Source organism: Salvelinus sp. IW2-2015, linkage group LG18 (genome assembly GCF_002910315.2).
Source record: "Salvelinus sp. IW2-2015 linkage group LG18, ASM291031v2, whole genome shotgun sequence".
NCBI lineage: Eukaryota > Metazoa > Chordata > Actinopteri > Salmoniformes > Salmonidae > Salvelinus > Salvelinus sp. IW2-2015.
The window spans coordinates 54,107,472-54,120,140 of NC_036858.1; the positions used below are offsets into that span (position 1 = coordinate 54,107,472).

The 12,669-nt window shown below is 41.6% G+C and overlaps 1 protein-coding gene across 1 annotated transcript in view; it reads left to right on the plus strand.

The window, feature by feature from the left end:
- Window positions 1–12,669, plus strand: part of LOC111977959 (CUB and sushi domain-containing protein 1-like) — a 638,095-nt gene that overhangs the window by 560,745 nt on the left and 64,681 nt on the right. Inside the window, exon 37 of the mRNA XM_070448606.1 lies at window positions 8,352–8,456. Within this exon, the coding sequence (XP_070304707.1) occupies window positions 8,352–8,456 (105 nt within the window). The remainder of the gene's footprint in view (window positions 1–8,351; window positions 8,457–12,669) is intronic.

Here is a 12,669-nt window from a genome sequence, read left to right on the forward strand (position 1 = left end):
GGCCCAGTACGTCACTGGGACCAAGCTTCCTGCCATCCAGGACCTCTATACTAGGCGGTGTCAGAGGAAGGCCCTAAAAATTGTCAAAGACTCCAGCCACCGTAGTCATAGACTGTTCTCTCTGCTACCGCACTGCTAGCGGTACCGGAGCAACACGTCTAGGTCCAAAAGGCTTCTTAACAGCTTCTACCCCCAAGCCATAAGACTGCTGAACAGTTAATCAAATGGCAGCTATTTGCATTGACCCCCTCCTTTTTCTACGCTGCTTATTATCTATGCATAGTCACTTTACCCCTACCTGCATGTACATATCTCAATTACCTCGACTAACCTGTCCCCCCACACATTGACTCGGTACCGGTACCCCCTGTATACAGTGAGGGAAAAAAGTATTTGATCCCCTGCTGATTTTGTACGTTTGCCCACTGACAAAGAAATGATCAGTCTATAATTTTAATGGTAGGTTTATTTGAACAGTGAGAGACAGAATAACAACAAAAAAATCCAGAAAAACGCATGTCAAAAATGTTATAAAATGATTTGCATTTTAATGAGGGAAATAAGTATTTGACCCCCTCTCAATCAGAAAGATTTCTGGCTCCCAGGTGTCTTTTATACAGGTAACGAGCTGAGATTAGGAGCACACTCTTAAAGGTGTTACCTGTATAAAAGACACCTGTCCACAGAAGCAATCAATCAATCAGATTCCAAACTCTCCACCATGGCCAAGACCAAAGAGCTCTCCAAGGATGTCAGGGACAAGATTGTAGACCTACACAAGGCTGGAATGGGCTACAAGACCATCGCCAAGCAGCTTGGTGATAAGGTGACAACAGTTGGTGCGATTATTCGCAAATGGAAGAAACACAAAAGAACTGTCAATCTCCCTCGGCCTGGGGCTCCATGCAAGATCTCACCTCGTGGAGTTGCAATGATCATAAGAACGGTGAGGAATCAGCCCAGAACTACACGGGAGGATCTTGTCAATGATCTCAAGGCAGCTGGGACCATAGTCACCAAGAAAACAATTGGTAACACACTACGCCGTGAAGGACTGAAATCCTGCAGCGCCCGCAAGGTCCCCCTGCTCAAGAAAGCACATATACATGCCTGTCTGAAGTTTGCCAATGAACATCTGAATGATTCAGAGGACAACTGGGTGAAAGCGTTGTGGTCAGATGAGACCAAAATGGAGCTCTTTGGCATCAACTCAACTCGCCGTGTTTGGAGGAGGAGGAATGCTTCCTATGACCCCAAGGACACCATCCCCACCGTCAAACATGGAGGTGGAAACATTATGCTTTGGGGGTGTTTTTCTGCTAAGGGGACAGGACAACTTCACCGCATCAAAGGGACGATGGACGGGGCCATGTACCATCAAATCTTGGCTGAGAACCTCCTTCCATCAGCCAGGGCATTGAATATGGGTTGTGGATGTGTTTTCCAGCATGACAATGACCCAAAACACACGGCCAAGGCAACAAAGGAGTGGCTCAAGAAGAAGCACATTAAGGTCCTGGAGTGGCCTAGCCAGTTTCCAGACCTTAATCCCATAGAAAATCTGTGGAGGGAGCTGAAGGTTCGAGTTGCCAAACGTCAGCCTCGAAACCTTAATGACTTGGAGAAGATCTGCAAAGAGGACTGGGACAAAATCCCTCCTGAGATGTGTGCAAACCTGGTGGCCAACTACAAGAAACGTCTGACCTCTGTGATTGCCAATAAGGGTTTTGCCACCAAGTACTAAGTCATGTTTTGCAGAGGGGTCAATACTTATTTCCCTCATTAAAATGCTAACCAATTTATAAAATTTTTGACATGTGTTTTTCTGGATTTTTTTGTTGTTATTCTGTCTCTCACTGCTCAAATAAACCTACCATTAAAATTATAGACTGATAATTTCTTTGTCAGTGGGCAAACGTACAAAATCAGCAGGGGATCAAATACCTTTTTCCCTCACTGTATAGCCTCGTTATTGTTATTTTATTGTTGCACTTTCTTTTTTTAATTTTTWAAAATATTTTCTTAAAACTGCATTGTTGGTTATGGGCTTGTAAGTAAGTAAGCATTTCACAGTAAGCTCTACTACACCTGTTGTATTCGGCACGTGACAAATACAGTTTGATTTGATTTAAATGTGAAATTTGTTGACAAAGTCTCTGTCCAATTACTCTAGCTGCTGTCGTTGCATAGTTTGGTATTCCTAGACTGGAATATGAATAACAGATTGTGGCTTTAATGACTTGCTGTAAATACTTACATTTGAAGCATGATTCATTTGTGATTGATGGAAATATAGGGCTCCGAAGTTGCTCATTTACTGTTGCCGTCCCTAGATAGGGACAGTTTGTCTGGATACTTTTCTCATTCTGTGGCTCTGGCATTTATTGATGGTTTTGCTTCATCATGTTTAGAGATGAATGCCCAGTGGTTAATGTTGATATTTTTTTWAATTGTACTTCATGATTGGTTTTCCTTGTAAACATTTCAACCAAATGAGCCATAATTACAAAAATAAATTTACCCTGCTTCCTGGCTGAAAGTTCACATCAAGAATTTCTTAAATCATAGCACGGTTCTAGACTCCCTAATCACATGTACATTCTAAGTATGCCAGATTTAATCCCACAAAATACATTTTAAGCTCATGTGATTTATCTGACAAGCTCTATAAATGCTGGAGATGCCTGTCTCACTAATATATATGATGGACCTCTGAATAGCTGGACAGTGGATGAGCTCTACGGAGCTGTCAAACTTAATCCCAAAATGATTAGTCAAGTCATTCAAGCGTAAAGAAGCATTTTACAGACCCCAATCATCAACATAATGGACTATTTTWTACCGTCCCGTTCTTCTACTGCCATGCTATGCTGGATCCCATTACATTACAGAAGCCCATTGCAAAGTGGGTGGCTCACTAACATGATTTGCAGGTGACCATATGTTAATATCTATCAAGTCAGTATTTTCCATGAGAGCTTTATTATTTAATCAGATTAATTAATGTGAATGAATATAAACGTTGTTCGTATTTGGTCAGTCAACAGTTTGTCATGAGTGAGTAAAGGGTATTTTGCCATCTCATAGCATAGCTCTAAAACCTGTGAAGATGGCTCGAATGGAGGATAAACATGTCATATGTTTGACATTGTTGAAAAGCATAACAATTWTTGTTTTCTTTAACTACAGTGGGGCAAAAAAGTATTTAGTCAGCCACCAATTGTGTGTAACGTTCGTTCTCCTCCTCGTCTGAGGAGGAGCATGGATCGGACCAAAACGCAGCTTGTGTAGAATACATGATGAATTTATTTAAACAAGACGAACACGAAGCACACTTGAGAAATTACAAAACAATAAACGACGTAGACCGACCTGAACATGAGAACTTACAGAACACGAAGAACGCACGAACAGGAACAGACTAGACAAACGAAACAGTCCCGTGTGGTACATACACTGACACGGAAGACAATCACCCACAAACAAACGGTGTGAACAGCCTACCTTAATATGGTTCTCAATCAGAGGAAACGTCAAACACCTGCCCCTGATTGAGAACCATATAAGCCTAATTAACAATGAACCTAAACAAGAAACAAATAACATAGACTGCCCACCCAGCTCACGTCCTGACCAACTAAACAAAGCTAAACAAAGGAAAATAAGGTCAGGAACGTGACATTGTGAAAGTTCTCCCACTTAAAAAGATGAGAGAGGCCTGTAATTTTCATCATAGGTACACTTCAACTATGACAGACAAAATGAGAAAAAAAATCCAGAAAATCACATTGTAGGATTTTTAATGAATTTATTTGCAAATTATGGTGGAAAATAAGTATTTGGTCACCTACAAACAAGCAAGATTTCTGGCTCTCACAGACCTGTAACTTCTTCTTTAAGAGGCTCCTCTGTCCTCCACTCGTTACCTGTATTAATGGCACCTGTTTGAACTTGTTATCAGTATAAAAGACACCTGTCCACAACCTCAAACAGTCACACTCCAAACTCCACTATGGCCAAGACCAAAGAGCTGTCAAAGGACACCAGAAACAAAATTGTAGACCTGCACCAGGCTGGGAAGACTGAATCTGCAATAGGTAAGCAGCTTGGTTTGAAGAAATCAACTGTGGGAGCAATTATTAGGAAATGGAAGACATACAAGACCACTGATAATCTCCCTCGATCTGGGGCTCCACGCAAGATCTCACCCCGTGGGGTCAAAATGATCACAAGAACGGTGAGCAAAAATCCCAGAACCACACGGGGGGACCTAGTGAATGACCTGCAGAGAGCTGGGACCAAAGTAACAAAGCCTACCATCAGTAACACACTACGCCGCCAGGGACTCAAATCCTGCAGTGCCAGACGTGTCCCCCTGCTTAAGCCAGTACATGTCCAGGCCCGTATGAAGTTTGCTAGAGAGCATTTGGATGATCCAGAAGAAGATTGGGAGAATGTCATATGGTCAGATGAAACCAAAATAGAACTTTTTGGTAAAAACTCAACTCGTCGTGTTAGAAGGACAAAGAATGCTGAGTTGCATCCAAAGAACACCATACCTACTGTGAAGCATGGGGGTGGAAACATCATGCTTTGGGGCTGTTTTTCTGCAAAGGGACCAGGACGACTGATCCGTGTAAAGGAAAGAATGAATGGGTCCATGTATCGTGAGATTTTGAGTGAAAACCTCCTTCCATCAGCAAGGGCATTGAAGATGAAACGTGGCTGGGTCTTTCAGCATGACAATGATCCCAAACACACCGCCCGGGCAACGAAGGAGTGGCTTTGTAAGAAGTATTTCAAGGTCCTGGAGTGGCCTAGCCAGTCTCCAGATCTCAACCCCATAGAAAATCTTTGGAGGGAGTTGAAATTCCGTGTTGCCCGGCAACAGCCCCAAAACATCACTGCTCTAGAGGAGATCTGCATGGAGGAATGGGCCAAAATACCAGCAACAGTGTGTGAAAACCTTGTGAAGACTTACAGAARACGTTTGACCTCTGTCATTGCCAACAAAGGGTATATAACAAAGTATTGAGATAAACTTTTGTTATTGACCAAATACTTATTTTCCACCATAATTTGCAAATAAATTCATAAAAAATCCTACAATGTGATTTTCTGGATTTYTTTYCTCATTTTGTCTRTCATAGTTGAAATATGATATGATGAAAATTACAGGCCTCTCTCATCTTTTTAAGTGGGAGAACTTGCACAATTGGTGGCTGACTAAATACTTTTTTGCCCCACTGTATGTCAAAGAACTTGTGAGCTGGGGTTTGAACATAATATATAAAAGCCTGCTAGTGAACTGGTGTATCAACAGAATTTGTTACTGTATCTTTAAACTGCCCAGGGGAGTTTCAACATTTCTTTATTAAACTGACCRATGCCRAAGACACCAGAGATGTATTGCTATTATAAAGTTTGTTACAAGTGATGAATGACACTGTTTCAGGTTATATAACAACAGACTCTTTTTCAACAGCATGTTTGCTTACACATAGTGAACATTATGTTCTGATTTTTAGCAGCCTGAGCCAAAGGATATCATCCCAAAACAAAGGATATCACTCATTAATTACTCTACCACCCCGATAGACTCCTGTGAGCTCTGTAGACATTTTTAAAGGCATCCTTGAGAGGAAGTTGCCGCCCCTATTTCGACGTAATTCCTGTCCTAGAGAGGAAATGCTTGTTTAGGTTCTACCTCCGAAGAATGACGTATGGCTCCTAATACATATTCGCGAATTGGGGATGGAAACGTGGTGATTTCSACGTGAAGTGGAGAAAAAACACTAGGGCACTGACAGTTGTCAGTGTAGCTAGCTAGAATGCTAACCTTATCTAGCTAGCTAACTATAGGTACTGTAACTGCCAAAATAAATGAAACACCAACATAAAGTGTATTAATAGGGCGTTGGACCAACATGAGCTGCCAGACAGCTTCAATGCACCTTGGCATAGATTCTACAGGTGTTTGGAACTCTATGCGACACCATTTTCCATGAGAAATTCCATCATTTGTTATCAAATCACATGGTTAGCAGATGTTAATGCGAGTGTAGCGAAATGCTTGTGGTATTTTGTTGGTGGTGGTGGAAAACGCTGTCACAGGCCGCTCCAGAATCTCCCATAAGTGTTCAATTGGGTTGAGATCTGGTGTTGGTGACTGACACACACACACACACACACACACACACACACACACGCACAACCTTTAAACCCCCTATGCTTCTTTGAGACCCCTCTTTCAAAGTCACTGAGATCTCTTCTTCTAGCCATGGTAGCCAAAATAATGGGCATTTTTATACATGACCCTAAGCATGGTGGGATGTTAATAGCAAAATTAACTCAGGAACCACACTTGTGTGGAAGCACCTTCTTTCAACATACTTTGTATCCCTCATTTACTGAAGTGTTTCCTTTATTTTGGCAGTTACATGTAACCTGTATTTTGCTAACCTTATTTAGCTAGCTAATGTTATCTGTTGTTGCTAAGTTCTTTTTAATACACCGTATTAAAAAATAATTGCCAGCTGGCTAGGCTGGTTCTGGAGCTGGATTTGTCATAAGCATTTTGGGGAAACTTTGCAACAGATGGATAGGGAAACCAATATATTTGACATCTATTGTTATCTCCAAATTTCTTCCATAAATTGTGGCCACGAATCCACCTTAGAAATAGTTTGAAAGAATACAATGAAGCTCCAGTAATATGGATAAGTATTGAACAGTTTGTGATAGAGACATGCTTTTCTACATTGTAATGGACATGGTGCAACCTTTGGTTGGCTGCTGGAGGCTGCGGTACAGCAAAGCCAAGTTAGCCCATGCTCATCGTTCTCACAGGGGAAGTAGAATGATAGGCTACAAGAAATGTACTCATGATGAACGCYGCAAATGATACACTACATGACCAAAAGTATGTGGACACCTTCTCATCGAACATCTCATTCCAAAATCATGGGCATAAATATGGGGTTGGTCCCTCCTTTGCTATAACAGCCTCCACTCTTTTGGGAAGGCTTTGGAACTAAGGGGCCTAGCCCGAACCATCAAAAACAGCTCCAGACCAATATTCCTCCTCCACCAAACTTTAAAGTTGGCACTATGTATTCAGGCAAGGAGCATTCTCCTGGCATCCGCCAAATCCAGATTCATCCGTGGGATTGCCAGATGGTGAAGCGTGATTTATCACTCCAATGGCGGCGAGCATACACCACTCAAGCTAACGCTTGGCATTGCGCATGATGATCTTAGGCTTGTGTGTGGCTGCTCGGCCATGGAAACCCATTTCACGAAGCTCCCGACGAACAAGGGGTGTGAATATTTTCTGAAGGCACTGTATAGAGGTGCAAAAACAAGTTTGCACCTCCTATTTTTATATGCTTCATGGCTCAGGAGCTCAAGTGGATGTTGAAAGGCTATTTGGCTCAGCTCAATCATGACTCGTGAAGAGGAAGAACATTGCAGATGTTTCTGATTAATTAACAATGCCATGCTGGTGGGTGGTAACTTTGAAATAAAACCCAGCCCTGAAACGAAACGTAGTCAGATAAGTATTTGCATGTCATCTCATAGGAAAAGACATTGCATTGACACGGATTTCCATGCATTTTCCACATCAAGCTCAAATGTATCATACTTTGACTAAAACAATGACTTATTGACTAAAATCGTTGCGCAACATCATGGGTAAGCTCTGGGCATTGTCTTTCAGCAGTTGTGGGTGTTTAAATTGTACTTTTCCCCTAACAGTGGTCAGATGGTTGACTGCCCCTTGGAAGCCTTTGCCTGACTAACCGGTGTCTGTATGTAGCCTCGCTACTTTTATAGCCTCGCTACTGTATATAGCCTGTCTTTTTACTGCTGTTTCATTTCATTACTTACCTATTGTTCACCTAATACCTTTTTTGCACTATTGGTTAGAGCCTRTAAGTAAGCATTTCACTSTAAGGTCTACACCTGTTGTATTCGGCGCACGTGACAAATAAACTTTGATTTGATTTGATGAGAGCTCTCCCCTGGGAGATCAGTTCTTGCTGAAGATCAGCGATAAACTTCAATGGCCACTGCCTGTCAGAATTTATCAGCATATTTTGGATTTCTCTTCCTCCCTTTSCCATTTGTTTCCTTTGGTTGACTTCCAAAAAGGATTGTATTTTATAAAGGAGGAAAAAAGTCCATAGAATAGCAAACAGCTGTTCACCTTATTCTGTTTTGGCAATCAATATAAACTGTAGTCATTTGACAAACCAATCCTCAAGAGAACATCCATATATAATCAGTAGTGCAAATGGACTTCTTTCAACAGTGAGATGAAAGTGGATTTCTTCTGTGATGCATTTCAGGTACAACTGCTCCAGCCTTGCTGAATAGTACCTCCAACCAGCTCTACCTTCACTTCCAGAGTGATATCAGTGTTGTTGCYGCTGGATTCCACCTTGAGTACAAAAGTGAGTACAGTGTGTCTCATTTTAAAACGTTAATTATCTCCATACCCTCTGCCACGGTGAAGAAAAAAAAGGAATCCACAATATGTCCCCTTTGCAAATTACATTTTGCTTAAACACTCTCTATCKCTCTCCCTCCCCCCTCTCTCTCTCTCTGTGCATCCTTTTTTATAACAAGGATGTAGTGGGTATGTAGTAGCATCACCTACAGTGCAGTTAAAAATATCATGATCAAAAACTCTCAACAAGACATTTTACTTTTTTATGTCCAGAATTAAGAAGCTCTGGGTGAGGTTTGTGCATTTTCAACATATGTAAAAGCTTAAGAAAAGTAACCAAAGCTGTCATCATAGTTGGCATTCTGTCCACCTGTCTATTAACTCACTACTGTAGCCTACTGAGTAAGACTGATTTGAATACAGTAACCTGTCTAAGGGAAAATGATAGCCTTCGGAAGGTTGTCAGCTTGCCTTTGGATGCCATCCCTCTCAACTACTTTCACTCAGACAACAAAAGACAGTAGACCAAAGAATTTCCCCCTCTTGAATCTCTACTGTGCTGTATAAACCAATGTACTTTAGCAGGATCAAATAATACATAATCTACACATACACAGACCCTTGTTGCTAGATGAAGTGCCAACCTTTTTACAACATAACGACAAGTGCATTACAACCGAAATGTTGTTAACCCAAAAATAAATACAAAGAAAACTGGCCGATTTAAAATCTGATGTCTCCACCTTTTACCGTTGCCTCTTAGATCGGTTGGAACCAGATTTTAACCGCTGCCTCTTAATCAGTTGGAGACATATTTTTACCACTGCCTCTTAGATGGGTTGAGACAGATTTTTACCTCTGCCTTTTAGATGGGTTGGAGACAGATTTTTACCTCTGCCTTTTAGATGGGTTGGAGACAGATTTTTACCTCTGCTTTTAGATGGGTTGGAGACATATTTTTACCACTGCCTTTAGATGGGTTGGAGACGATTTTTACCACTGCCTTTTAGATGGGTTGGAGACATATTTTTACCCTGCCTTTTAGATGGGTTGGAGACATATTTTTACCCTGCCTCTTAGATGGGTTGGAGACGATTTTTACCTCTGCCTTTTAGATGGGTTGGAGACAGATTTCTTCTGCCTTTAGATGGGTTGGAGACATATTTTTACCTCGCCTTTTAGATGGGTTGGAGACAATTTTTACCACTGCCTTTTAGATGGGTGGAGACGATTTTTACCACTGCCTTTAGATGGTGGAGACATATTTTTACCACTGCCTTTTAGATGGTTGGAGAATTTTTTACCACTGCCTTTAGATGGTTGGAGACATTTTTACCACTGCCTTTAGATGGGTTGGAGACATATTTTTACCTCTGCCTTTTAGATGGGTTGGAGACATATTTTACCACTGACTCTTTTAGATGGGTTGGAGACAGATTTTTACCACTGACTCTTTAGATGGTTGGAGACAGATTTTTACCACTGCTTTTTAGATGGGTTGAGACATATTTTTACCACTGCCTTTTAGATGGGTTGGAAGACCATATTTTTACCACTGCCTTTTAGATGGGTTTGAGACTATTCTTTACCACTGACTCTTTTAGATGGGTTGGAGACATGATTTTACCACTGACTCTTAGATGGTTGGAGACAGATTTTACACTGACTCTTAGATGGGTTGAGACATTTTTTCCACTGCTTAGATGGGTTGGAGATCTATTTTTACCACTGCCTTTTAGATGGGTTGGAGACCTATTTTTACCACTGACTTTTAGATGGGTTGGAGACATATTTCTACCACTGACTCTTAGATGGGTTGGAGACAGATTTTTACCACTGACTCTTAGATGGGTTGGAGACAGATTTTTACCACTGACTCTTAGATGGGTTGGAGACAGATTTTTACCACTGACTCCTGGAGCCTGATGTGAATTCTTATTTGTWTTCTGAAATGGGCTCCCAATCTGTGCTGTGTGGACACTGATAGCATCAGAGATCCTCTGTCTCTGTGTCCGCTTGCCTCACCTGGCTCTGTCTCAACAGAAGAAACAGTGCCCTTTAGCTGCTGTGGCATGTCATGATGTATACCATTTCACCTTATTCATTCTTAACACCTCCAATTCCTCTGTCACTATCTCAAAGTCCTCTCAGTGGATACCAATTTGTCTATTTCCCCTCTCTCAGTCCACTTAGAMGGATAGCCCCTATGTGCAGCCAGTGTGTTATGTGATATACAGTAGATCTAACCAGGAAACTTACCAAATTTGTATTTGCGCTTTACAACTAAATAACCTGTTCTCGGTTTCTCAAAAAACATCTTAAGGCTAAGTTAATTTTCAGAACCTTTGTAGGAGGATCGTTAAATCTCCGAGCTCTTTACCAAAACCATTTTTATTAACGTTGTGCTTGAAAAATGCTCGTAGTCTAAGACCTGATGCATTTTTGCCCTMCCACGACACTTTTTACACTGAAGGTCTCCACTAAACATAAAATAACATGGTTTATCCAACTCTGTGACTGCCAATAACTTCAGAACAAAGTTGACTACAAATACAAAGTTGCCAATCAAATCCAATTTATTTATATAGCCCTTCTTACATCAGCTGATATATCAAAGTGCTGTACAGAAACCCAGCCTAAAACCACAAACAGCAAGCAATGCAGGTGTAGAAGCACGGTGGCTAGGAARAACTCCCTAGAAAGGCCAAAACCTAGGAAGAAACCTAGAGAGGAACCAGGCTATGAGGGGTGGCCAGTCCTCTTCTGGCTGTGCCGGGTGGAGATTATAACAGAACATGGCCAMGRTGTTCAAATGTTCATAAATGACCAGCATGGTCAAATAATAATAATCACAGTAGTTGTCGAGGGTGCAACAAGTCAGCACCTCAGGAGTAAATGTCAGTTGGCTTTTCATAGCCGRTCATTGAGAGTATCTCTACTGCTCATGCTGTCTCTAGAGAGTTGAAAACAGCAGGTCTGGGACAGGTAGCACGTCCGGTGAACAGGTCAGGGTTCCATAGCCGCAGGCAGAACAGTTGAAACTGGAGCAGCAGCACGGCCAGGTGGACTGGGGACAGCAGCAAGGAGTCATCATGCCAGGTAGTCCTGAGGCATGGTCCTAGGGCTCAGGTCCTCCGAGAGAGAGAAAGAAAGAAAAAGAGAGAAAGAGAAAATTAGAGAGAGCATACTTAAATTCACACAGGACACTGGATAAGACAGGAGAAATACTCCAGATAAAACAGACTGACCCTAGCCCCCCGACACATAAACTACTGCAGCATAAATACTGGAGGCTGAGACAGGAGGGCTCAGGAGACACTGTGTCCCCATCCGATGATACCCTCGGACAGGGCCAAACAGGCAGGATATAACCCCACCCACTTTATCAAAGCACAGCCCCCACACCACTAGAGGGATATCTTCAACCACCAACTTACCATCCTGAGACAAGGCCGAGTATTGCCCACAAAGATCTCCGCCACGGCACAACACAAGGGGGGGGGTGCCAACCCAGATGTCTTTGCAATTGATACAAACAAAGCGACGTATAAAAAATATGCTTCTAATGAAAACTGAGATGACTGCATGTTGAAATACATTTCATGTTCAATCATTTGAGTTATATTTTCCTACTTGTAGGCTATTGTCTGTAATTTGTCTCAGTATATTTWAGGATAACGTGCGAAATGATGTACGAAATCTGTGATTTTGTGCATTTTTATTGAGTAAGCATTATGATAAGCCGCCTCAATATTTGCAGCCGTAAGTGGTAATATCTCTAAGAGGCCAGCTGCCATATTGCCCTGCCCCCCTATATTTCAGACCCCCCCTATATATCGACTAGCATTGTGCTCATGCCTTTCTGCTCATGCATTTTCATTTCGATGCCAAACCCACCACTGGTGTGCGTGGCCAAAGAGCTATATTTTCATGTCATCCAACAAATGTAAACGCCTGAATTGAAGAGGGTGCAGATGAAGGATATCAAGGATCTGAAAGGATTCTGTATGGTGGAATGGTCAGTGGTGTAAAGCTCTTAAAGTAAAAATATTTTWAAGTACTGCATTTGTAAATTATGTCTGAGTGTTGGAATGTGCCGGTCTGTCCATTAATAAAAATAACAAAATAAAATCATGCCATCTGGTTTGCTTAAAAAGAAATATATATATATATATATATCATTTACTTTTACTTTTTACTTTTACTCAAGTATGACA